Here is a 27649-nt window from a genome sequence, read left to right as displayed (position 1 = left end):
ATAAAGGCAAAAATCAAAGCAAGGATTTTCATTATTAACTGTATTTCTAACACACGTTTGCTGATCATTTAAGGAAAAGTTCTAAATTCATTATTGTTTAATAAAAATAGAGTCATAATTAGTTGCAAATTGCAAATAGTGAGTGCATCTATATAATACTTCAAACACAGATTTTTGTACTTTACTTCTTGCTGTATCATCTTAGTTAGCAGGACACTCAAGGATAACAAATAAGTACAATTAGCAGTTTACACTAATGACAGGGAGACCCACTGTGCATTATCTTAGGGAAGTAAGAGATGAACAAGTATGGTAAATAAGCAACTATACTGCATCAAAACACTTTAACTCAACATCATTTTTAATTACTTTGAAAATGCTTAATCACACATAAATTTGAAAGGAAAGCATAACCACAGGCTAGGCAAACAAAAATCTGTGCCCACATATAAAGCCACTGAAAAAACAACTTAGAAAGCAAGATTATTTTACTGTTAACTATCTTTCAAACCTATGAATAAAGGCAGGAATAATGATAACTGCAAAAAGAACTCATGGAAAAAATCCCAGACTTACTTTCTGCTATAATTTTATTATAAAGAACAAGAGAATGTACCAACAATCCATTTGCAAATGAAATCTGAGGAGATATAATGACCAAATCAGAGCCCAGAAAGCACCTCAGGACACAAACAGCTGGAGATTTCTGCCTAGTTAGTCAAAAACCTGTATAATTTTGATCCCAGCTATAATACTGAAGTGTAATTAGCTCACTGTTTTTTGAGCTGTGCCTCTGACATAGAATCATTTTGAATAAGCCGTAAAATAATCAAGTCCAACCATTAACTCAGCATTGCCAAGGTTCCTGGAAAGCCTGGCCAATACCTGACAACACCTGCCATGAGGAAATGTGTGATAATACCTTATCTAAAGCTCCCCTGCTGCAGCTTGAGACCACTTCCTCTTGTCCTGTCACTTGGGACTTAGAGAAAAGCACAACCCTCACCTCACTTTCAGGTGCCTTCAGGCAATGGTAGAGAGGGAGAAGGGTCTTCCCTTATGACAAATTATCTGACAGAATTTACGTGGTACCACTGCATTACCAGTAGCTGAAATAGTTACTTTGAACAAAAAAGACTTAGTGAGACAACAGCAGATCAATCTTTCTGAATGAGTTCAGGTAAACTAAATGTTAAAGCTCAAAACCTGATGTTTAAAGCTACCACTTAGAACTGTCTGCACCAGTATTTGCGTAGACCTCTGTGAACTCAGCTAGCTGAATTTCTGCAGCTTTTCAGTCTAGTGTTAAGGTACATGGCAAATGCCTATAATTAGCTCGACAGCCAGGCTTTCATTTTTTCTCCCTTTCAAGATTTCCAGTAGCCTTCACTTTACATGGCTTCTCCTTCACATGCACAGATGCAGACCTAAATTGCACATTTCTCACTGGATGCTCGTACGAAAATGCATGTATATCACCTTGGCTTAAATTTATTTTAAACTTTCTTTTCAAAGTGCTAATAGTCCTAACAAAGAGAGGGGAAGAAACCAAAGTAATAGCAATAAATCTTAGCACAGCATTTATGGCCTCAGTTGATACAGCCAACCTTTCCTTCTGGATTGCTCTCGACATAGGCAGTTCTATCAGTGGGCAACTCCCTTGCCAGAAAATGGTTATGTGAGCATTTGAGTTTGAGACTGTTTCAGTGCTGCACAGATGCTAGCTCACAGGGAGAAGCTCCACAGCAAGTTACAGGATGCCCAAGGAAGTTACAAGGTCCTGCTGCACTTTAGTAACCATCCCATCAGCTTCAGAAGGTAGCGTTGGCAGTTTCTGAGGCAAGTGGAGCAAAAAATACCCACACTGTTTGGGGACTATATGAGGGCTGGATTTGCTAAGGGGACAAAAGATAAATTCAAGTAAAATCGAGCTGTTGTCCTTCTAATAACTATTCCTCTGTATACGATACCTTCATAGGGAAAAAAAAAATTACATGCTTTTAGTTTAATAAATTTATGAAAGTGTTAACTTAATTAACATGCTTTTTATTCACAGTCATTTTACGAATAGCTCTGGAAGGTAAAACAAGATTACTGAATCTTAATTAAAAACAAAAATCCAAATGAACTGCAGAAGCATAATCAATACAAATTACATTATTTAATTTAAGCAAATTTAATTAAAGGCAGTCGCATTAAATTTATTCTAGTTGGATTCAAAGCTTTTCCAAGTCAAACTGTTTTGTAACAATTTTATAAGCAGCACAGCAGTCAGTAAAATTCCACATTACTCTAAATTAGCCATTATGTGCTAGACACATCATTTTTATGAAACAAAGTACTGACTAGGTTACATACTGGAGTTCAGCAACAAAGTCAGGGTAAGAAAAATCCCCTTCACTCTCTAGACTTCTTCCATACAAGTTACTAGACTATCGCTGTGTTTGATGGTGCAGACCCACGTTCACAAGCAATTGAACAGTTCCGTTCAAGTTAACAACTCTCTCCACTCGCAAGGCAAGTACTCAATGAGTACATGGCAGAATACCTGGCTCACAGAAAATACGAATCTGCCTACAAAAACACAAGTAGCATTTCTCATACAAGGAGCAGACTCAAAAAAATGCAGGAGACTACCAGGACCCAGTGACAGTCATTATTAACAATAAAATTCTGTTTGAAATTAAATATAATTTGCTTTTTAGAGACGGTGAATTATGCTAGCTATCAATAGGGCACGAACACGCTTAGCAGCTTCCAAAAGTCAGAAATAGAAAAACTGGTTAGCTATAGAATCTTGTCAAAATATATTTCTGTCAAGGTAGCTCAAAAAATAAAAAATTTTAAAATCCTTATTTTTTACAAAGTCAGCATTTCATTTATGTGCTGAAAGAACAGATTTTATTAAATTTATTTCCACATTCTACCCCTCACAAGACCATGAAATTCACAGGCATGACAATGTTTCAGAGTTCTCATAATCTAAAAAACCCTTTGAATTAAACCCTAATTAAACAAAATAAAGCAAGGACGTCATAATTCTAGATATCAGATTCAATAACCCTTTTCAAGACAGAGGGTCAGTTTCTTTTAAGAAGTCTGACAGACTAGGTTGCAAGATCAAGCAACAAAACTTGCCACACCATTAAAGACAGACCACAAGGATCTTTCAGCTACAGCCACCAGAGAACTGTAAGACAGCTTCATCTTTTCTGGGCAGAAGATCCTATAATAATGAAGACAAAGTGAAGACTGATTTAATATTTCTATCTAAAATGTGTACTTGGTGTATCTATGACTTGTTTCTAAGCTTAAGAAACAAATATTGAAATGATTGAATATTGAATATTAGATACAGAGACAGATAGACAGATAGACAGACAGACAGACAGATAGATAGATAGATAGACAGACAGACAGACAGACAGACAGACAGACAGACAGATAGATAGATAGATAGATAGATAGATAGATAGATAGATAGATAGATAGATAGATAGATGGATGGATGGATGTGCCACAGTGATAATTGCTAGCTGGTTAAAAGTTTGACAGTCTGCTTCCCTCCAGCAATATGTGGGGATGTGCTGTATTTCAGACATCAAATATCCACAGTGGTAAAGATTAGAAAACTTTGCATAGGTTCTTCCTTTCAATTATCTGGCCATCAGAAATTAATAAATATTGCTAACAAGCTTCTACCTTTTGAGTTTAGAATCTTTTTTTGTTGTAATCAAAGCAAAGTACGTGAGGGAAAGAGGACAAATATGGCAAGGTAAACCATCTACCTGCCCAGCATTCTGCTAATATAGCAAATACTGTATTTAGAAATGTCTTTCTGAAATCCCCTAAATTAAGACTGCATCACCTCCTCGTTTAGATGTACTCATTAGTGCTAACTCTTTCTGATAACTTTGCAAGCAGGGGACAGGGGGAATTGAAATATTCAAATGATTTCCTAAAAACACACCAGTGATACTGTCTTTTATGGCATGCTGCCAACTGTTTGGTTTGTTTCATGGGACATTCAGGACTTAGAGATCATAAACAGAAAAACTATGTTCTGTCCTGTTTCAAAAACACTATCAACTATTCAGTTGAGTCATGTACAAGGAGTTGCTGGAGACTGTTCTACCTTTAAATACATGTAACGTTTTTACATTAATTTGGCATTTCCTTTTTTTAAACAGATGGTAAGAGGACTGCTTTATAAAAATTACAAATAAACCAATGATTTTGTAAAGAAAACTACTTTTATAAGGAAGAATTCAATTAGAATGCTCTTGAAACACAAATCTTGTACAATCTTAGACTATTTTATAATATAAACTACAATAGAAATATAATATAAACTTTAAATAGTGGCAAGTAAAACACATACAATTTTTAACTGCTACAGCAAAGCTAATTACAAGAAGAAAAGCCCTGTAAACAAACATACCTCTGTTGAGTTCCTAATTCTTACCTTCAAATACCAAACCTTCAGGACTGTGTATGAAACTATCAGAAAACAAACTGCCCTGTCCAGAATTTGACATAAGCTTAACAAGGATTATAGGGTGTAGATGTGTGGGGAACAAGTGGCTGTGAATAGCAATAAAAATATACAAGGGGCCATATCCAATCATTGCTTTATTAAGGCACCAGCAATTACACTCTATTTAATTATGCAGAATACAAACCTTTACCAAAAACAAGGACTTTACTGACAACTTAATTCTAACTTACTCCTTTCTAGCCAAACTCTATGAAAACTTGATTTTAAATGTGCCTGCTACAGCTTCAGAGAAAACCTCAAAATTTTTCCTCTCCAGATTTGAACCAAGACCAAGACAGTCAGATCTTAAAGGCACAAACATCCCAAACTCCGATAGCATTTCTGCATTAAGAAAAAAGTCCAATATCTGGTTACTGTGCTGAAGTCCAGTCTAAAATTAAAAAAAAAAAAAAACAAACAACTCAAGAAAACACTTCTGATTTTGCGTAAATTTAACTATTTCACTTTTAATACCCTACTTATTCTTGTTCAGGGTATTCAACAAACTTGACACCACTCCTTGTATGAAATTAAATTCATGATGCAAGCAGATATTTCTTTGAGACTACTCTGTCAGAACGCAGGTAAAAAATATTTGTCTTCTATAGACAACCATGATCAAATAGAAAGAGCACTGAAATAGCAAGGACAGAAATTCTACGGACACCTCCCTCAGTCCTTTAGATGTCTCACTTTCCTCAAGACCACACTTAAAATGCCTCATGTCTGTTTCCTTCACTGCTTTTTCTCTCTTCAATTTCATAGGTCCCACATCTTTTCCATATACACTCTTCCTCTGTTTTGGGGTAGAGGATTGTCTGAAATTGAGTTGAAGATAGTTGCAACTATGTAGATCTAGTCATATAGCGTAGCTTACAATTGGTTTCATCTTTATTCACTTCAAGATAACTTTTCTATCTTAAGAGAAGTGTATATTCCTTATCTCAAAATTTGAAATTTAGCCAAACCCACAATTTATGGGTTCATTTGAATAAAATCCATTCATTTGAATAAAATTCCAAAAATAAAATCCTGTGTAATTTGTTCACAACATTACTTGACCAAGTCTGCTTTCAGTTAAACCAATGTAACACTGAAGTCAACTCAAACTGTAAACACCTCTAATCACATCAAGCAAAATGAAAATGATCATGCTCTTACTCCTTGCAAATTCTAGCACATAGTATCTTTTACATCATTATTATATTTTTGCAGCTATATTCCATGTAGGGCAATCCCACTTCAACACTTACATTTTTTACTTTTTGTTATTGTCATCTTGATGCTACATAAAATAATAAAAATGTCACCAAACATTTATTTTTAGAAATATTCAGTGTTTTTTCAAAAATCTGACCTTTATCACAACGCTCTTGTATTTTTAACAGCCTTTTTCAGGACAAAAGCACTTCAGTAATTCCACCACCTTCAAGTAGTTTGCTTTATAATCACAGATACATTATATGTGTATTTGTTATACTGTCCTTCTTGAGGGTTTTCTATTTGTGGTAAGATTTAGCCTCCCTGAAGTAAACAAGAGTGTCTTTTCTTTACCCATCAGGAAACTTGTATAAAATATAGTTACCCTGACAGCCACACCCTATTCTTCTGTCCAATGTGACTGACTGAAAACAGTCTCCCTTTACTGTATTCACAGCAAGATCTAACACATTATTTCTTTATCCTCTTTTTATCACCTCTTTGAAATTATACTTACACTAACAGGGAATCAGACATGAAATAAGAACAGATATAAGACTCACTTCTGGCCAAGGTAGAATTCTCTACAGTTCCTAAGCCCATGGAATTTCTTCAGCAAAACTTCAAGAAAACATGAATTCACCTCTACTTATATATCTCATCCACACAAAAAAGGAATATAACTATGAATAATTTTGTGGAGATTTTGTCAGCATTTATTCTATGCAGACTCACTCAAAACCCCCTACTCACTCAAACAGCTATCCAATAAGGCTCACAGAACACACAGCATCACCCAGCACATTGTTTCATATCATACTATAATTTTGAATTTCAGCATTAAAATTAATTTAAATCATCTGAGTTGAAATATTTCATTCATACAGGTAAAAAACACAGAAACCCACAAGTAACCTGATTAACAAGAAAGTACTGGAATAATTTTTAACTTCAGAAACATCTGCCAAATTATTAACTTACAGTCCGTTTCAAAGCATTCAACAGACTTACTGAATGTCACCTACCGGATTTTTTTAGTAAAATCCTGTACAATCTTAGACTATAAAACAGATACTTATAATCCAAATAACAACTTAATGGCTGATACACTAATCCCAGCATATCAATACCCTGTAATCACCCACATAAAAAGGAGAGAACACAGAGAAGGGGATTTTGTGATGTTACTTTATTGTAACTTTCTCCTGTAAGAGTAGATTTTTACAGTCTTCCTCAATCCACTGGAAACAAATATGTATAAAGGTCACATTTCTTCTCTACATGTATCATAGGTTCATCCCACAGCATTCATACTAATGCATCAAAATATCCAGACCTTAATGTCTTTCTTGTATATTGTGATTGTTCTAAAAAAAATCTTGAAAAAACCAGTGAAACACTGCATTTACTGAACTGTATTAACATACTCAGCATAAGTAACTGAAGTAAGTTCACTGGAATAATTTGGAAAATCCAGCTATAAGCACAATGGGAACAAGATAATTTTTCATTCAGGTGTTTGCTGGATATTTCAAACTGGACTGTCTTCCAGAAGCAGGCATAGTTCTAGCTTTCTGGGGCAAACTATGTTTTTTTACATATAAATATATTAAAATATATGAAACTTCAGTTCAAAATTTTCCCTCAGAATTGCAAGTACATGGGATGGGACATGGCAAAGGTCAGATTTTTTTAAGACCTGAAAGATAGTAATTTATCTGATAACATTGTTGAACATATGACAACATATTACATAAAGAGAACAAAGAGTCAGTCTTACCTGCAGTAATTTGATTACATCCATTACAAAAGAATGAAGTAACTTATTTCACTCTCAGGATGAATGCAAGGTCTAGTAACATGTAGACGTGCACTTTCTCTAAAATTTTAATGTGGCTTTTTTTTATGTTAGTATTTTGTTTGAAATAAGAGGTGACTCCATATATTATCAGAAAAAGATGACACCTCCAAGGTGATTAATTCTACCTTTTTTCGCAACAAGTTGTTCACACTTCAGGCAGAAAAACAAACCTTAAAACCTGAATACAACCACACTAGCACTGTGATCTTAATCCATTTTTTTGCTATAAAACATTTCAGAAAATTATTTCTCCTCCTTTTGTAAAGCATAGTGGTATGTTTTGTTGTGGGTTTTATCCAAAATCAAACCAAGGGCAAGTTGGACAGTCCATTTAAGACCCTTTTCAAAACTTTCAAAGATTTATAATTTCTAACTAGCATATGAACAAGGTCTACTAATTCAACTAGCAAGCACAGTGGGGAGACTAAAAATGCAGCTGAGGCATTTGCCTGTGTTCAGCTCCTGCTTCATGTATCTGCTAGGCTACATGAACTCACTGGTACTAGAAGTGATGTCTACACTTTATTTACCCTGGTGTAATTACCGCAGGATGTGAGTATATAATTAATTTCTCTTCAGTCATAGATGCCTTCTCTACTACTCTAAGTCAAGGATTTTGAACTCTGTATTTATATTTACAGTGTTTTCTTTCAGAAGCAGGAAATAAACAAGTCATGTGTTTCGAATCTACACTCCTGCTACTCTTCTTAATTTTTAGATAATATTCCTGAGACGCTAAGAAAAACAGAGGGAAAGCTGCAAGCACATGCTTATCTCTACAATGCTTGGCCTGAGCCAAACTAGCAATTCCTATAGTTGGTACTACTACAGTACCAACTGCAGGACCAGCAGAGGTGCAGAAGGTCCTAGTAGACACATTAGTTAACCAAACAAAAATCATCCTTATACAAAGTTTTATCTGTATATACAGAAAAGATGAAAAAGGAAAAATAATATCAAAGAAAAAGCAATCAAACAGAACCCACTAACAAACAAACAATAAAATATAGATTTGAGTTCCAAACCATGTCAAAGACAATTGAAATTGCATGGAGAAACATAGCAGGATGGTTTCTAGTATCTTGAACTCCTTGACGGTTCAAATGCAGACTTAAAATGGCTCCAAATTAAATAAATGAAGGAAAGTATGTAACTAACTAGCACTAGCAGTATTTGAAGGTTTTGCTTTATAAGAAGAAAGGTTGGCAGCTGGTGGTTTTAAGAGAACTTAACCCTAACATTTAAGTCACCTTTTTGCCTGCCACAATAGGTCACCGCCCACTGCCAAAATGCTAAATTAATCTAGCAAGGCTAAAGAACTGACTTCCTCTCAGAATACAAGAATTAGTTTTACATTTGCAAAGGGTGTAAATAAAAGGAATACAATAACAGGTGACTCAGTTCCGTTAACCAGGCATGCACTGACACCTGAACCACATCCTGGTATATATGATGTCTGACTGAGCTCTAAATATTATACTGGATTCCTGAGATTTGTACTCTTCTGACTAGACAGAGGAAAGAAAAATATCTGAGATGGTGTCAGACACCTGTGTTTCACCAGCTGACTCAAGCCCAAAGAGCCTTCTTGTGAAGCTCACATTTATGAAAACAATTTCTTAGTTAAATTCTACTTTCTTTAAAAACCTGGAATGAAAATAATCTCTCTCTAAAGGCTATGACATTAATATAGAGAGAGAAATTTACATAGTGGCAAAACTTCTTCCTCAGCAAATTGAGGATAAATATAATCTGCACTCTCACAAAAAGTAAGGAAAGGCAAACTGTATTGATTTACTCAAAATTTTAAATAAATTACACTCCGAAACGGCAAGTTCATTGTAAATTACTGACTTTTTATTTAAAAAGATCACCTTGTTGAGTGCAAGTTGCCATAAAACAAAAATCTTCTAAACATCCACCAAGTATGCCAGGTTGGTACATTTTTTACTTTGATAAATGGAACCTCTTGGATAACACTTAGGGGAAAAAAAGGAAGATTAGATTCCATCATTTCCACTCACTCACAGTTGTCAGAATGTACTCCAACATTTTGATGTTTACAGAATTCTCCTCTCCTTACTTCATCAAAAACTGCATAAGAGAAAGAAGTGGTAGTTTTCTTGGTCAACTTTTATTTAATAAATAGTGCAGCAGCTTGCATGAGAGCCCTGTGCCAGAAATATATATGAATAATGCTACTAACATGTACTTCATATCACACAGAAAAAAGTTGTGGTATACAGCTGAAAAAGACTCACAAGAATACAGTAGAATTTCGGAACCACAGAATACACTACACATCACAGACAACATCAGTACTTGCACATAACATAGCTCAGACTGTGGGAACACAGGAACAACACCATATGAGATTTCATATGATTTTATAATTAAATGTTCTGCCTAAAGGGGACGGTTCAAAACAACAGCAAAATATTATTCTACAAAAACAGGTAAAAAGTATTGTGATTATTACTATTCCTTTCGACTTCTAAAACCTAATTCTTAATTCAAAATGTCACAGTACTAGAAATCCAAGACTATGCAAGTTACAGCCCTGTGGGAGACTGACAATCTCCCGTTTCAGCAATAAATTTTAAAGTGGGAAATTTTAATAGCTGCTGTTCTGTGGAAATTATGAGTTTGTGATGTAAGAATTAAACAGAGGCACCAAATGATGGCAGTAAGGTGCAAAAAAAAAATAAGTAAGAGAACAATGTCAAAGAAATAAAGAAAATATAGAAGAAAAAATTCCATGACAACTGCAAAGCTGAGAGAGGCATTGTGATTATGAAGTGAAATGTCAAAATGCAGAATGCACAGGATTTGCTCTGAAGTAGTGTACTAACAATCCAGACCAGAAATGGAAAGCATGTCTGGTTCCAGAAAACCTGTAAAATTTCATCAGCAGACAAGTCAAAGATATAAGGTGGCTAATTATGATCTAGCAAGTAAAAATATAGATTTGTACAGCATGAATGATGCTGGTATTGTTGCAGACTGCTATCAAATTTATATACATGTAGTGTTTAAAAAAGTTTTGAAAACCAAAATAATAAAATAAGTTGATAGAATAATAACTCATGAGCATATGCACATAGCTATTTCCGACATTCACTACTAAAACACTGCAATTGGGGTAGGGAGAGTTTTTAAACCTGTATCTTTAAATTTTACTCACCCACACTTGAAAAATAAAATGGTCCACTTGAGTTAGATTTTTTTTTTTCATTTTGAACAGACATTTTATTGCACAAAAGCAACCTAAACATAATCCTCATTGAAAAAAAATACCTCAATAAATTTTGAGAGGTGGAAGCATTTTTGTGCAGTAAATATAATTTCTCCTCTGATAAAATCAGTTAAATCATATATATTGTGTCTCAATATATATTTCCAAATAAATATATTTTTTGGATAACATAAGCTGGATATAGCTATCTTCAAGACAATGAGTCTTGTACCCAGATAAATCAAGATATTAAATTTTCTTCTTTTTGAAACAGTCATAACTGCTTGAGGCTGCAGCAGCACAAAAACAAAATATCTTCACATAGGTCTTGAAACAGTCAAGCTGAAAATCTAAGCCAAAGTTTCATTTAACAGCCTGTCAGTTTTTTGATGTGAAGCTAATGAATGCAGTGGCAAACAAATCCATCAAACCTAACATCAAAACAACTGCACTTCATCCCACCAAAGGGAAAAATACAACCTGCAGGCCAGCACTTTGATCCAACCTATCCACAGAAAACACCTGCTAAGCAGCTACCACTGAAGAATGCACGAGTAATTACTGACTTAATTTTATGAAAGAGAGCAATAATACTTAAGTACCCCTAGTTTCAAGTAGAAAAGGTTGGTAGACTTCTCAGGTTCTACATATCAGCTAAACAACAAAAAGCTTCCCAGCATCAACATCTGTAAACAAATCACGTCTTAAAAGGAGCTGCAGTACAAAAGAATCATTACACTGACTAGTAAAATCACCTAGTGTGACGCTACCCCTGAGAGCAGGCAGTAAAATTTACATACATTTATACTGAGTGAAAGTCACCAAGTGGTCCCACAAAACAAACATAGTAAGCAACAACAGCAGTATTGTGAAATATCAGGACCTTCTCTGAAAGCCTGCGAAAGCATGGACAAGGGGTGTCTAAGAGTTGAGAGACCCTGACAAGAATCTGGAAAAGCAACAGACAGGGGTCCTTTATTCAGGTGGGATAGAATAGCTTCTTCCTAGTAGCCAGTACAGTGCTGTGTTTTGGATTCAGTAAGAGAATAATGTTGATAACATACCATGTGTTTTGATTTTTGCTCAGTAGCACTTACTCTAAACATCAAGGAGTTTAGAGTTTCCCATGCTCTGACAACAAGAGGATTCACAATAAGCCAGGACAGAGCATGGCCAGAACATCTCATCTAAACTGGACAAAGGAATGTTCCACACCATAGAATGTCATGCCCAGAGTATAAACTGATGGGAATTGGCCAGAAGAGGCCAGTCATGACTGTGAGAAGAATCTGGCGTCAGTCAACAACTTTCTCTTGGGTTATATTCCTTTTCTCTTCCTGTCCCACATTTAATTCTTACTATATTACCATAATAGTTTATTTCATTTATTGAACTGTTCTTATCTCAGTCCATAGAAACTTTTTTTTTCCCCTATTCTCCTCCACATCCTACCAGGGGCTGAGGGGAGAAAGCACTTTGTTTCAGGATGGGGTTAAACCAAGACACAGGGGACTGAGGGGGGGCTAAAACAGTAACCAGAGGAAAATGAAAGTAAACAAACTAAAATAATCATAACTGTGTAGAGAAGAATTAGAGAGCCCTAACCAAATCACCAGCCTCCTGTACACACAAAGAATGATGTGCAAATATTTCTATTCACCATCACCAATACTGATAACTAACACCCACTTATTTTCTCCACACAAGTTACCTACTCAGCACAAATCAAAGCAGATACCTAGAAAACATACAAGCCAATAGCCACCGATTCATCTGCTTTATCAGCAGTAGCAAAATCCACTGGAGTAAGGAAACTCAAAAATGCACTTCATGAAGCCACACATTGCCAGCCTACTCAAATAAATGTAGGAAAACAAGAAAATTCACAGAAGCCTGAAGGAACCTGCTAGCTGCCCCTATTTGATACTACGCAATTATCTTTTTCAACAATAGACAGTATTCAGCAAATGAAAGTTATAGGATTATTAAAATTATTAAGAGTATCTAAAGCTTAAGAGTACCTCTCATCCTGACAGAACAACACAACTACACTTGTATCTAGCACAAACACTACTTCCCTTTCTTTCAGTAAACTGTGACATATCCACTCACCAGCACTTCACTAATATCCCTCTGCACCACATCCTTTTGCCAAACATCTTAAGGAGAGGGTGACTGATTTGTTCTTTCCACCAGGATCTCCTATTTCTCTTCCTGTGTGTTCTGGCCTATGAAAAAAGACAGCAAGAACTACACTGTTTCTTCTCTGGAGCTAGGAGGTTTGGAAGGTTGTTTGGATTCCTTATATTTTACTTCTACTCAATTCTGTACAACTTGATTTTGTTCAAAAGCAAGCTAAAACCAGTAGCTGAGCTGCAGCAAACAGCACACTGGAGGTGCCACCGAGTATTTCTTTTAGGATGTTGTCCCAAACTTTTTTCTGGTTTCAGCTAGGAGAGAATTTACCTATTCTCAGTAGCTGTTCCACTGTTGTGTTTTGGATTCAGAATGAGGATCCTTGTAACACACTGATGTTTGGGGTTTTTCTAAGTTGTGTTTATCCCAAGCCAATAAACTTTTTTTTTCTTTTCTGGTGCTCCATCAGTGAGGAGGTGAGCAAAAGAAACTGCGAGGAAGCACAGCTGGGACAGGTGACCAGAACTGACCAAAAGGATATTCCACACTACAGAACATCATGTCCAGGATACAAACTGGCGGGAGTTACCTGGAAAGGGCTGTTGTGTGTTCTGCTGATGCCAGACCCCTCCGCTGAAGCAAGAGGGTTCTGGCATCAGTCAGTGCGTGGTAAGGAATTGCATTGTGCACCACCTGATTTTTCCCTTTTTATTATCATTAACCATTACTACTGTATTATACTTTATTTTGAATTATTAAACTATTTTTACCTCAACATGCAAGTTTTACTTTGATTCTCTTCCCCATTCCACTGGGTTGGGGAGGAAGAGAAGTGGAGTTTATGACTATTTGCACGCTTTTTCATCTCCTGCTGGGCTTAAAACCATGACATTCTTGCACAAAGTCTAGAAAACAAGCCGGAGGACACATCCCTGGTCTCAGGGTTCAACTATTACAGGTAGTTAGGAGACACACAGTGAAAGCAAGACCATAAGTTCAGCACTTTTAAAGACAGAAAATCATTGCTGGAAATTGCATTCATGGTCTTCGTTTAATCTAAGTGTCCAATACCAAGGGTCAAAAATATCTCTAATTTAACATTTGCATGTGATTTTTAAAAATATCTCTTATTTAACATTTGCATGTGACGTTTAACGACATCTCATTTCATGCTGGAAAGCAGCATCATCACATAGCCTAAATATTTACTACCACTTTAACAAAAATCTTTGTTGGATTTTTTTTCCCACAAAATCAATGAAAAATATTGATTGTATTTCTTTTTTTCTTTTTCTTAGACAGAAATCCATCTGTAAGCAATTAGCAATTACTCTATAAAAAAATAAGACTGTTCCTGTAGGAAGACAAATAATCAGTCATCAGTACAGAATATTCTCTAAGGAGAATACAGCAATGAACTGACCTAGATAATGCTGCATTTTGCTGATGCACACAATTTCTGCAGTACAATACTGAGGAACTACAGGATACAAAACATTATTTTTAATTAAAATTCTTGCACTTTACACATAAAGAAAACACAAGTCAGCTGCAGTATCAGTAGTCCCAAAGAATGACAAATGGGACCGCAAGATTGTGCGGGTTTTGGTTTGGGATTATTTGCTTTTCCTTTTAAATGAAGTTACTGAACCTGAAAATAAAACTGACTAAAATATTGGTATTCTTTCGAGATACCAACTTTTTACCTTTTTAATTAACACCTTCAGGAAGTTATCAAATGTTGTGATAAAAAAACTAATTGTAGATATACTCATGGTTTTCTAGAGAAACACTGCAACCAAGAAACGGAGTACAGTTATACAAAATTAAATTATTTTTCTTATTTTTATTATTATGGAATATTAAGTATTTACAGAAAATAACTCGATTTTACTTGAATTTATCTTTTTTCCCCTTAGCAAATCCAGCCCTCATATAGTCCCCAAACAGTGTGGGTATTTTTTGCTCCACTTGCCTCAGAAACTGCCAACGCTACCTTCTGAAGCTGATGGGATGGTTACTAAAGTGCAGCAGGACCTTGTAACTTCCTTGGGCATCCTGTAACTTGCTGTGGAGCTTCTCCCTGTGAGCTAGCATCTGTGCAGCACTGAAACAGTCTCAAACTCAAATGCTCACATAACCATTTTCTGGCAAGGGAGTTGCCCACTGATAGAACTGCCTATGTCGAGAGCAATCCAGAAGGAAAGGTTGGCTGTATCAACTGAGGCCATAAATGCTGTGCTAAGATTTATTGCTATTACTTTGGTTTCTTCCCCTCTCTTTGTTAGGACTATTAGCACTTTGAAAAGAAAGTTTAAAATAAATTTAAGCCAAGGTGATATACATGCATTTTCGTACGAGCATCCAGTGAGAAATGTGCAATTTAGGTCTGCATCTGTGCATGTGAAGGAGAAGCCATGTAAAGTGAAGGCTACTGGAAATCTTGAAAGGGAGAAAAAATGAAAGCCTGGCTGTCGAGCTAATTATAGGCATTTGCCATGTACCTTAACACTAGACTGAAAAGCTGCAGAAATTCAGCTAGCTGAGTTCACAGAGGTCTACGCAAATACTGGTGCAGACAGTTCTAAGTGGTAGCTTTAAACATCAGGTTTTGAGCTTTAACATTTAGTTTACCTGAACTCATTCAGAAAGATTGATCTGCTGTTGTCTCACTAAGTCTTTTTTGTTCAAAGTAACTATTTCAGCTACTGGTAATGCAGTGGTACCACGTAAATTCTGTCAGATAATTTGTCATAAGGGAAGACCCTTCTCCCTCTCTACCATTGCCTGAAGGCACCTGAAAGTGAGGTGAGGGTTGTGCTTTTCTCTAAGTCCCAAGTGACAGGACAAGAGGAAGTGGTCTCAAGCTGCAGCAGGGGAGCTTTAGATAAGGTATTATCACACATTTCCTCATGGCAGGTGTTGTCAGGTATTGGCCAGGCTTCCCAAGGACATGGCTGTGTCACCATCCTGAAGGTATCTAAAACACCTGTGGATGTGACCCTTTAGGAATGCTTCAGTGGTGACCTCGGCAAAGCCGAGCTTAAGATCATTGAGTCCAGCTGTTAAAGGTTTTTTCCAACGTAAATAATTTTATGATTTTCTAATATTTACTCTCTCTTGTTTACCCTACTTCTATGCCATTAACAAATACTAGTAAGTTTTTAGGGAGAACTAGTTCACCACACTTCCTTTAGTTTTCTTCTTCATACACATTTCTATTTTTAAAAAATCCTACCATCAGTACATTCTAGCATGTTCTTTTTCATTTAGAAAAGAGAAGAAAAGTAAACTTCCATTCTCATTCTTGTGGTAGTATGTGGTAAGAATTAAGCAAATAGTTTGAAGGACACTGACCATTTGCCAAAGAAACTGCAGTTCATATTTGACAATGGTATCTAAGATTTCTCTGCAGAGGGAGATTAGTTATTACTGCTTCGACACCTTTTAAACTTGTAGGCATTACAATTTAGCTGCAGACACCAGAGAAATACTTTGATTTCTTGTATTACATATGCACAATACTGCTCCTACATGCAACAGCCACAAATCATAGAATTCCGTGTCCTAAGATACAGGTTTCATCTATACACTAGAGAATTTTGACAATATATTTAGAGTGCATATGCAAAGATTTCCTAGCTAAAATTTCAAAATTTCAGTAGCACTTTTGGGGTGGTGTAAAGAAACACAATTACATTAGCTTTAAAATTATCTAACTCTGATGAATTTAAAGATGACATTAAATTTACAGTATAATACAATAATAGAGATGCATACTGGAGGCATAAAATATTTAACAGTTTGTACTGGGCGAAGCTGTCCACCAAATAGTAGACTACTTTTTAAAAATGTAAGAAATATGAAGCCAGAACACTGAAAGGAAGAAACCGGCAGAGAGCACCACCTCGCCTTTGCTGCATCTGAAGATGCAGTCTGCTATTCCTTAAGTTCAGCTGAATTAATTTTAGGGCTGCCATGACGTTCAAATCTTTTAAAACCCAAGGCAGTTCTACCTGCCACATTCAACTCTTGTGCAGCTATGGATCTCTTGATTTTGTTTCATTGTACTATTCCTATTAAGTTTTCAAGAAATTTCAAGTTATCAAATGCATAGGTTGTCAAATACGTTTTAGAGTTTAAAATTAACTTTATAGTTGTAACCTTACCTGTTGGCTATTAAACACAACTTTACTAAAGGTAGACACCAGTCTGAACGTTAGATGTGTTTAGAGCTTTTTCAATACTTTTTTACAATACGTGCTCTTCCTACGTTCAAGCTCCATCATTCACAGCCTAAACGGCAAACAAGATATCCGAAAAATAGGAGGACTCCAAAAAATACTACCCACAACCACTGCATGCCCCACCATCAGCAGCCTCGCTCCAATAGGAACACCATTTCTAGCAGGATTCTACACAAAAGACCAAATCATGAAGGTGTTTCTCAGTCTCCAGTGTCTACTAAGAGTTCACTCTCTTTACTAGACGGTTAAACCAGCACAGCTGATTTTGCCCTTTACTCCATATCATTGTATTAACTAATATATTAAGGAGATGTCTACTGGAAAGGTTTTTTCCAACTAAGAACAAGTCAACGAAGAAAATGCCTCGGATTGAAACGTCTTCTGAGTCATACAAGCCAAGGCTTTTATAAGCCTTATCATTAAAATCAGAGAATACCGACAAACTGTAAAAACTTCTGCTGAATAAATTGCCCACTTTTTTTTTTTATTTTCTGCATTTACTTCATTACTTGTACATCCATCAGGCTATAAGCTTTCAGAATGTACAAGGGAGGAAGTAGAGGCAATGACTCTCTGATTAGGGAGTATTTTGACAGCATAGAGCTCAAGGTTAGGATAGAGCTGAACAACTATGGGTAAGACTCAGGGGGCTAACAGCACAAACATCATGGTGGAACTCGACTATAGACCCAACCAGGATGAAGAGCTGGACAAAATATTCTGTGAGCAGCTCGGAGAAGTAATCTCATGACCACTGCACCTTGTTCTTATGAGAGGCTTTAACTTGCCAGATGTCTACTGGAAACTCAATACAGCAGAAAGAAGGCACTCTATGTAAAGTTCCTGGAAAGCATGGAAAGTAACTTCGAACTGGTAAGAGCCTATCAGGAATGAGGTCCTGCTAGACTTGCAGTTTACAAACAGAGAAAGGCTGGTGGGAAATGTGGTGGAAAGGGATTGTCTTGGGCACAATGATAAGAGTTTTTAATTCTTGGTAAAGTAAGGAATGGGGTCAATAGAACCTCCACCCTCGACTTTAGAGGGCCAACTCTGGCCTATTCAGGACACTGGTTTGAAGAGTCTCCTTCACAGCTCTGAAGGTTCAGGAGCATCCCTACGGGTTGAAAGACCAGATGGTGGGGAAGAAGGTGGCCTGGCTGAACAGGGAGCAGGGAGTTTTCACAGGAACTCAGTGAAAAGGAAAAGAGTTGATGACCTTTGGAAAAGGTGGCAGGCATCTCTTGAAGAGTATAAGGATGTAATGAGGTCCTGTAGAGAGAAACCTACAACTGGCCACTGCTGTGAAGACAATAGAAATTGTTTTTATAAATACATCAACAACAAGAGGACAGCCCAGGAAAATCTCCTCGCTATTCTGGAGGCAGAGAACACTGTCACCCAGGCTAAAGAAAAGACTAAGGTACTTAATGCCTTCTTTGCCTCAGTCAGAAAGCTTCCCCACAGCAACTAGCCCCTGAGCTGGTAACAGGGAGGAGAACAGATCCCCTGTAATCGAGAAGAAAATAGTTAGTGGCTTGCTATGCCACTTAGACATTCACTCAGTCTATGGAACCAGAGGGGATTCACCCACAGGAGGGTTAGGGAGCGGGTGGAAGAGCTCACCAGGCTGCTCTCCACCATTTTTCACCAGTCCTGGTTAACTGGGGAGGTCCCAGAGGTTGGCCAGTGTCATGCCCATCAAAAAGAACTGTCGAGGGAACTACAGGCCTGTCAGCCTGACCTCAGTGCCATGAAAGGTTATTGGACAGATTATCGTAATTATGATCACACAGCACATACAGGACAACCAGGAGATCGGGCCCAGCCAGCAGAGCTTTGTAGAAGACAGGTCCTGCTGTACCAACAGTATCTCATTTAATGAGCATACGTGGACTGGACAAAGCCAAAGCTGCTGAAGCTGTCTGCCTGGACTTCAGCAAAGCCTTTGATATTGCCTCTCATAACATTCTTCTGGAGAAACTAGGAGTTCATGGCTTGGACAGACACACTGTTCATTGTGCAAAAAATCATCTGTATGGCTGGAACAAAGAGTGGTAATAGATGCAGTTACATCCAGATGATGGTCATCAACAACTGGGGTTCCCCAGAGCACAGTCTGAGGCCAGTTCTGTTTTAATAGCTTTATCAATTATCTAGACAAGGGGATTGTGTGCACGCACCCTCAGTCAGTTTGCAGATGACACCAAGCTGGGTGGGAGTGCTGACCTGCTGGAGGGCAGGAAGGCTCTGCAGAGGGATCTGGACAGGCTGGAGCATGGGCCGAGCCCAGTGGTGTGAGGCTCAACAAGGCCCAGTGCTGGGCCTTGCCCTTGGGTCACAGCAACCCCAGGCAGTGCCACAGGCTGGGGCAGAGTGGCTGCAAAGCTGCCACAGGAAAAGGCCCTGGGGGTGCTGGTGACAGCAGCTGAGCGTGAGCCAATGAGGGAAGACATTGAAACACAAGAGTGAGACCAGAGAAGGGCAATGAAGTTGGTGAAGACATTCAAGTACAAGTCCTGTGAGGAGTGCTTGAGAGTGCTGAGGGTTTAGCCTGGAGAAAATGAGGCTCAACAGGGACTTTGTCACTCTCCACAACTACCTGAAAGGACGTTGTAGTGAGCTGGGGGTTAGTTTCTTCTCCCACTCAACAAATGACAGTATGAGAAAATACAGGTTCAAGCCACACCATGGGAGGTTCAGGCTAGACATCAGGAAGAATTTTTCACTGAAAAGGTGGTTGGGCATTGGAAAGATAGGTCAGGGAAACAGTGGAGTCACCATCCCTTGATGCATTCAAGAAACAACTGAATGTGGCACTTAGCGCTATGGTTTAGTTGATAAATCGGTCTTCAGTCAAAGGTTGGACAGAGATCTTGGAATTTTTTTCTAATATTACAGATTCTATGATTCTATGCTGTACACCAAAAAAAAAGGAAGATATGCACACCACAGAACAAGATTTCAATCTAAAATATCTTCAGTTATACACACCTCAAACAGTTGCTTTATTATATTGTACTACAAGTTTTCTGATCAGATTTACGATGAGACAAACTGAACTTGTTTCTCTAAACTTTATTTGAAGTTTCACTATTTATGTTTCTTTCCAGGTATCAAAATTCCTAGTTAAACTAAAGTGCTTCCACAAACAGTAAAGACTAAAGAAGATTTAAGAGCAGAAGTCTGTTGTCTTCACAAATATTAACCTCAGTGTACGTAGCTTCAACTTAAAAACATCCAAAAACAGAATTGGTTTTGAAGAATAATAAATACATTAAGCTGCAAACAAAACTGACTACTGAGAGGAATATATATTGCTGGAAGTATAATCCCTACTATCAAAAAAACAACTATAAATTAAATTTCAATGGCAGCTTGATGTACTATCTAATAGTTATCCCTTTTTCATCACCTTCCTGAGATTCTCACAAAGAAATAACCACAGGAAATATTTCCTTACACACGAATTTTCTGCTTACTTACCAATTTTGCTGCTTTTCCATAATCTATCCATCGAACAGTGGCAAAGTTTGTTGACTCTGCACAATTAAATCCATGGTTAAACCCTGCATGGTATCCATATGGGAAAGTGATCATAAATTCTCCTGCCTCTTGGGTAACCTGTAATAAAAAAAAATTTTTAAAAGCCAAAATAAATAAACTCAAAAAAAAAAAATCTCAACGTGAACCACATTACAAAGCATTTCCAGTCCTACAGCAATGAAAACTATATACTCCTTTATAACTAACTAAAACAAATATTTTTTTCTTTTACCTTGCAGAGAGATGAGATTTAATTTAAACAGAAAGTATATTTGAGACAATGTTCTTTATGCTAAAATACATAGCTAGGTGCAATAATTAACAAATTCAGAAAGAACTCAAATAAGGTTATATTGGAACAGAGACTCACTGGTAAAAAAACTTGAAAGTAACTAGAAAACACAGTATGAAGAAGATACCATTCTCATTGGCTGAGAGGAAGCAAAGACAGGCTGGATCAAAATAGCCACAATTGCCATGACTAAATGTTGTGCAAAATGTCCCAAGAGAAAGCTATTAAAACACAAATTTTAAGCTGCCACTGTCCTTCCCCTCTTTCTCTTTAGGCAAAATTTTAGAGAGCAGGAGCACTCTGGAACTATTTGTAAGAATTCCAAATAGCTAAAGGACAAGGGGGATAAAAGGTGATTCTAAAAGACGAAAAGCTGCACTACAGTTGAATTCTGACATTAAAAAGATTGAGCAAGGATAACTTCAAAGGACTACAACCAAAAGAAAACATGCAAAGACCACTGGATCAACAAGATATTACAAGAAAGCAGAAAACAAAAAATGAAAAGAAAAAGGCACCCTAAAACTCAATGCACAGTTATTATATTTTGTATATACAAAAATAACAAAATCCCAACTAGTGTTACAAAACTTGAAAAGTTTTTAGAGTAAACTACAAAAAAATATGTGTTAACATAAGCAAATCACTAGTCAGGTTACTCTCTTTCAAGAGAGAAATCTCATCTTCCTACACCAGGATGGACTGCTGCTCTCCTATATGGAGAAAGAGGAGACAGCACTTCTTGTCAGTCACTAATATTCTCTCCACACAGTGACAGCTTTAATCTCTTTAAGTCAGATCTCCAGAGACTTTATCAAGGACAGGCTAGTCAAAGACTTGAAACAGCACACTGTCTTCCAAATTATCTGATAAGAGTTAATGAATAAAGTAGATTATACAGAAGTAAATACTTAAAAGAGATTCTCCATGCTCTGTTTGATACACATTTTATGTGAAAAATACATCAGACAACAGACCCACTGAAAAGCAAACAGATCTATTTAAATGAAGCAAAGAATCTGAGCAGTGACTGATGACTATTCAACATATGCACTTGTTTATTACAGGAAAATAAGGAGACTTCTCAGAATCTAAATAGATTGTGTTGAGTGTGCGGCAATGCTTTGCATAAGCAATACAGTGAGAAAAACTACAAGGACAAATATGACTATTTTTAGGGGCATATCCTTATGACTTAAAATCACAAAAATGAAGGGTTAAATTTTAAACAGTCACCAAAATTAAAATTTACAACTTCAAACATTTTTCTTTTTAATATCATGTCCTAAACCTCAGCTTTCTATTGGTATAGGTATCTTACATTCAATTTCTGCTTTTACAATCTTCTTCAAAATTGTTATTTTAAAATTTTATAAATTCTTTTTGTGCTTTTTTGCCCAGTGCAAGAACACACAGGGTTAGCACTTCAAAGAGGTCTATTTCTGATTGTATTAAGGGATGAAGGAAAGACAGGAAAACAAGAAAAATAGCCATCAGGGCTAGAGAAAAAAAACGGATCTTACATTTTGCATGGTTAAATTTTTTGTGGATCCATATTTAGTATATACATGCAAATGCACGCATAGTTGCATATATTGTAACTGTTACTGTAGCACTTCAACAATTGCTGTGGGAATGTTTAAGAAAGATTATTCACAACGCTAACGATTCCAAAATTTATCTCAATACACCCTCCCACTGCTGACAGTTTAGCAGGTGTTCTATTACAACAAGCAGCAGTTCAGCTGCCACCTGGTAGGCGTAGGCTGACTTATCTGCATTCAGCACATTTCCACTCCTATCACTTTGAGCCATGAGAGATCACAGCCTGGTTCTCTATATTCACTTTCTCAGTGAATCCCATTAATTACAATTACACTTGGGTACAGTCTGCTTCCTCCGAAGACTAGGTGATAGAACCAAACTTAAATATTTAACTGTTTGTAGCACTTTTTTTCCTTTCCCCCTCCCACCTTTTAGAGGATTATTATCCTCTACATTGAAATACAGTAATAACCAAGACACCAAAATACAAAGATCAACTGCCTTACCCCACCTCAAATGTGTCATACTGAAAAAAAGTATGCTGACATTCTGCAATATGCTACTTTAAACACCAACCACTGAAAATTACACTGTTCAGAGTAATGTTCTGTAAATCCAAAACTATAAATATGGTTATAAAACCATCCAGCTTGGAAAGTTTCACCTGACATTTCATGATAAAGCACAAGGCTATGAAGGGAATCAGTATATTTACCTATATATTACAAAAACTGAATGCGGCTACATTTCCATATGATAATAAATCATTCAGAAAACAAACTACTTATTTTATGAGTAATTTATTCAAAAAAGCTTGCTTTCTGAGGCAGGCAGTATCATTCTAAATGCCTCCATTTCTTCAATTTTACACATAGGTTGATTTAAGCGTGAAAAGTGAAGTGATGTTCCAAAAAGGCATTAAACACATCTGTGTCTTTATCCCATCTATGTTGCCAATAGGATTGATAACAGAGATGTCCCAGTTCTTGCTGGGCATGTCTTACACAGCCTTTTCTGCTCCCCTCATCATTCCACCGGTGAGGAGAATGGGGGGCACAAGAAGTTGGGAGGGGACACAGCCAGGACCGCTGAGACCATGGTACCCTGCTCAGTACATAAAGCTGGGAAAAAAAGAAGGCAGGGCAATGGTTTGGAGTGGTGACATTTGTCCTGCCAAGTCACTGTTAGGCGTGACAGGGCTCTGCTTTCCTGGGAATGACTGAACACCTGCCTGCCCAAGGGAAGCACTGAATTAACTCCTCGTTTTGCTTGGCTTGTGTGAATAGCTTTCCCTTTCCCTATTAAACTGTCTCTGTCTCAGTTTTAAACTACAAGTTTTCTACTTTTTATCCTTCCAGTTCTCACCCCATCTCACCAAGGAGGAGTGAGCAAACACCTGTCGGGTGTCTAGCTTCCAGATGGGCAAAACTGGACATAAAATATTATTTTCTTTTTTTATTTCCTTTTTCATCAACTAAACCAGACAGGAAGCACTGTATTCTTCTGTATTTTAGACCAGGGAACAAGTTAAGCAAAGTTATACACACACCCACATCATATCAATAAATAAATAGCTCATTTACAAAAACAGGAAACACAATAATAAGCAAGGTGTGTGGCAAGGATAGTTTACACGACCACATTGCAGTGGGAATAAACTGAGAAAAAAATGTATATTGCCTGTTTTTCCTGAACAACTTAAAACAATCTGAACAATGGGAAACCAGGAATCATAGCCCTTTATTGATCAAAAGCCTTTTGAAAACTCAGTATTAAAATAAAGAGATATTGTGGCAAGGGACCTTCCGAATCAAGTTCTAGTCTTCTAAGTAGGTTTACAGAACTCCAGAATTTAAAACTTTAGAATTTACAAAATGTATAAAATAAGCACACTTAAAAATAAAAGCAATGCATTGAAAATATTTTATTAGCTGGCACCTACATGAAGTTCAAAATGAAAAACAATCTTGGAGAAAGAAAAAGAAAGTGAATATTTCAAATGTTTTTAAAAGCAGCTATGTATTAAATTCATCCGCAAAGAAGAAAGACAGGTATTCTCCTCAGTTTCAGTTTGTATAATGCGCTTATCAAACATTTATTCTGCCAATTAAAATATATTTTAAATTAAGTAAAAGTCCTTTTGGCTTTATTCCACCTTAAACCTTTCAGGTCCTTATAATGATAAAGTTACATTTAACTGGCTCAGAAAAGCAACATACAGACAAAAAATTAATACTCATGTTAAAATATTACGTATACAACTTAACAAAGTGAGTTAAGAAGTCTTTCAGTCAACAGAAAATCACATCAAAGTTACCATGAAAATAAATTAAAAATAAGAAATTTTGGTAATGTCTTAGAAAAAAACCCCACAGAAACGCTGTCATGGCTACAAGTGTTTAATGCCAAAACTAAAACTATTAGAAGTTTCAACACTATTAGAAGTTTCATGCAGCCACTATCTAAAAACAAATTAAAGTTTTCTCACCTTTACTATAACAATGTTTATACTAAACACAATCTAACTCAATTCATAAAAGTAGAGTTTAAAAAGAAACATTAACGTACCTTGTCAAAAGGAATTCCATACTTTTTCAATATTGAGGGAGAAATCAGAGTCATCTTGTGGCGAAGAAAAGCATCACATCCTTGAGAGCTGCTCGGAAAGAACCCTAATGAGACAAGAAAAGCAAAGCTGTACATCTTTTCATTAAATCAAATAGGAAATCTTTGTAATATTTTTCAATATTTAATACTGTTAAAACTTGCTTTAGAATTTTTTACCATGTCATTCTTAGGTTCTGACAGATTTCACAAAAATCAAGTGCACCTCCTAAGTTTTTCCACTGCTTTCCAAGAGGAGGGGCCACAGGGTCTTCCTTGTTTGTTAAGACGTGAAATAATAGAATAAATGCAGACCTGTACATTTAGGCATACTTTCTTACCCTTTAGAGAAATACATTGCTTCCAGAAGCTTTTTTTATGTTAATGCTCATTCTGCACACATGAAAATCCATTGCAGTAAATAACTTTAGAAGGATTCCATGAAGATTAGGTTTACCTTGCACTAACAAACTATCCCTAGAGTAAAGAAATACAACTTCATAACTTTGTACAATATGTTGTATTCCTCTCACATAAATGGTAGTTCATCATTCACAGAAGCACTTTAATTATTAGAAAAACATGTTTACTCAATTATTAAAAAAAATCATTTTCAAACAATCATCTGAATTTTTTTAATGCCTTGAGAAAAAGAAATTAATAACAATTTTCCATAATATGTAGCTTTCTCTCTAATGTTAGATTTAATTTCTTCACTCTGGTGAGTTATCTATTATGTCCACTAATCACCCTAAAACTTCAGAACAATCTAAATGTTATCCTATTATAGTTGTTACACTCTATGTACATTCAATCTAGCACACTCACCAGTACTGGAAGAACAACATTTTTCTGATTTCTCGGAAATTAGGTTAAGCAGCACTTAAACAGCAAAAGTATAATGTAGACTTGTGCTGGTCAATGTACTAAGAAGTCTGCTAAGCTGCCCTGAGATCAAATTTTACTAAAATTCATCATTCTTATATTTTTTTCTCTCACCAACAAGAAGCATGAATTCTTTACTCTTTCTTTGAATTGCAAATAATGTTTTAAGTTTCAAAAAGTACTATTTGATAGGTACAGTTATATATATGTGGCTTCACTGACCAAAGAAAAAGAAACTAGCCCCCAATTATAGGACTCCAGCAAAAAAATTCAACCAATTTTTTCACAATTAATGCCTATAACATAGATGATAGCAGCCAAAACTTAAAACCTACAGTTTCTGAGCATCAAGAAACCTCAGTCCTGAGCAGTATAATAACAGAAATACACGGGAACTTACTGTGAAAAACGTGACTGGAAATGATACTTGAGACTTGCAGGAAGAGCTGGTATGAAAAGTAGCTAAAAGCTTAATTGCTAAAAGCAGAGAGTTGAACTGAATTTTCCTTGAGAAAACAAATTTTGGATCAAATTATGTTATTGCAATATGCTTAATTAGTTCAACACAAGATGATACAAAGCAAACGATGGGCAGACATCCAAAACTTAAGTTGTACCATTCCAGCTCCAAGAGACCAGACATAGCTGTGACAAGTCCAACTAGAAGGCAGGCTTGTTGCTGAATTCCAAGAAAGCCGCAAATAACACAGAGCACCAGAACACAACCTGCTCAAAATCCACTACTAGAAATTTACAAGAATACATTTGCTGTGGTTACAGAGCCCTCACAGTGAAATCAAAGTGCAGCCTACACATTCTGTACTGTTGTAAAATATCTTTTGACTTGTCAAAGTCTACACTTTTGCACACAAAATTTTCAGCCTCATTCATCTCATTTTCTCAAAGGAACTCCCCTTCAATAAACAAGGTAAGAAAGAAAGGTAGTATTTCCTCATTACAAGACTCTCTTTATCAGAAGATCCTTTGTCTGCCAGGTTAAATGTAAGTCACACAAGCTTTTCTTCCAGAAAATAAAATCTCTGTGGGAGAATTGGCTAACAGATGTAAAAATTGCTGAATACAGGACTTTGCATTAGAAATGTTACAAGACTCTTACAAAAACCTTAAATGCAGGCCAATTCAAGATGTCCACAATATTAAGAATCATTCTGAAATACCAAGCTGATGTTAAAATTGCCAATTAAAAGAATTACCATGCAATCCTGTATGTTTAGTGAAATCCCACTTTCAAAAGAAAAAATTCTGAAACCTATCTAGACTGTAAATACTTTTCAACTTCTGTACCACACTCATGCTTTTAAGGGACACATGAAATTTTAATTTAACCACTAACACTAGTCCATTAACTCTAAATAAGTTCTGCAAGAGCAGGTATTTTGTAGGAATTCACATGCAACCCCAGTTTCTTGGATGGTCTCTTGAGACATGGCAGACCTATACCCTATTCACTCCTTGGAAACTACTACAAAGAAACAAAATAAGAATTCAAAACAATTACTTCATAGAAGCCAATGAGAAATAATCAGAGTGCAGCGTAAAACTG

The 27649-nt window shown here is 36.4% G+C and overlaps 1 protein-coding gene across 5 annotated transcripts in view; it reads right to left on the bottom strand.

Moving 5' to 3' along the window:
- KDM4C (lysine demethylase 4C) overlaps positions 1 to 27649 on the bottom strand; it is a 251585-nt gene that overhangs the window by 183345 nt on the left and 40591 nt on the right. For all 5 annotated transcript variants that reach the window (XR_010031030.1, XM_063179663.1, XM_063179660.1 and 2 more), the window contains 2 exons: positions 25165 to 25268; positions 20700 to 20837 (listed from right to left, as the gene is read on the bottom strand). Coding sequence is in view for 4 of the 5 variants with exons in the window: in XM_063179663.1 (XP_063035733.1) it covers positions 20700 to 20837; positions 25165 to 25268 (242 nt within the window). In the remaining variant the exon portion in view is untranslated. The remainder of the gene's footprint in view (positions 1 to 20699; positions 20838 to 25164; positions 25269 to 27649) is intronic.

The sequence above is a fragment of the Melospiza melodia genome, chromosome Z (assembly GCF_035770615.1).
Source record: "Melospiza melodia melodia isolate bMelMel2 chromosome Z, bMelMel2.pri, whole genome shotgun sequence".
Classification (NCBI taxonomy): Eukaryota; Metazoa; Chordata; class Aves; order Passeriformes; family Passerellidae; genus Melospiza; species Melospiza melodia.
Note: the sequence above shows the minus strand (reverse complement) of the source record. Positions and strands in the feature narration are given on the sequence as shown.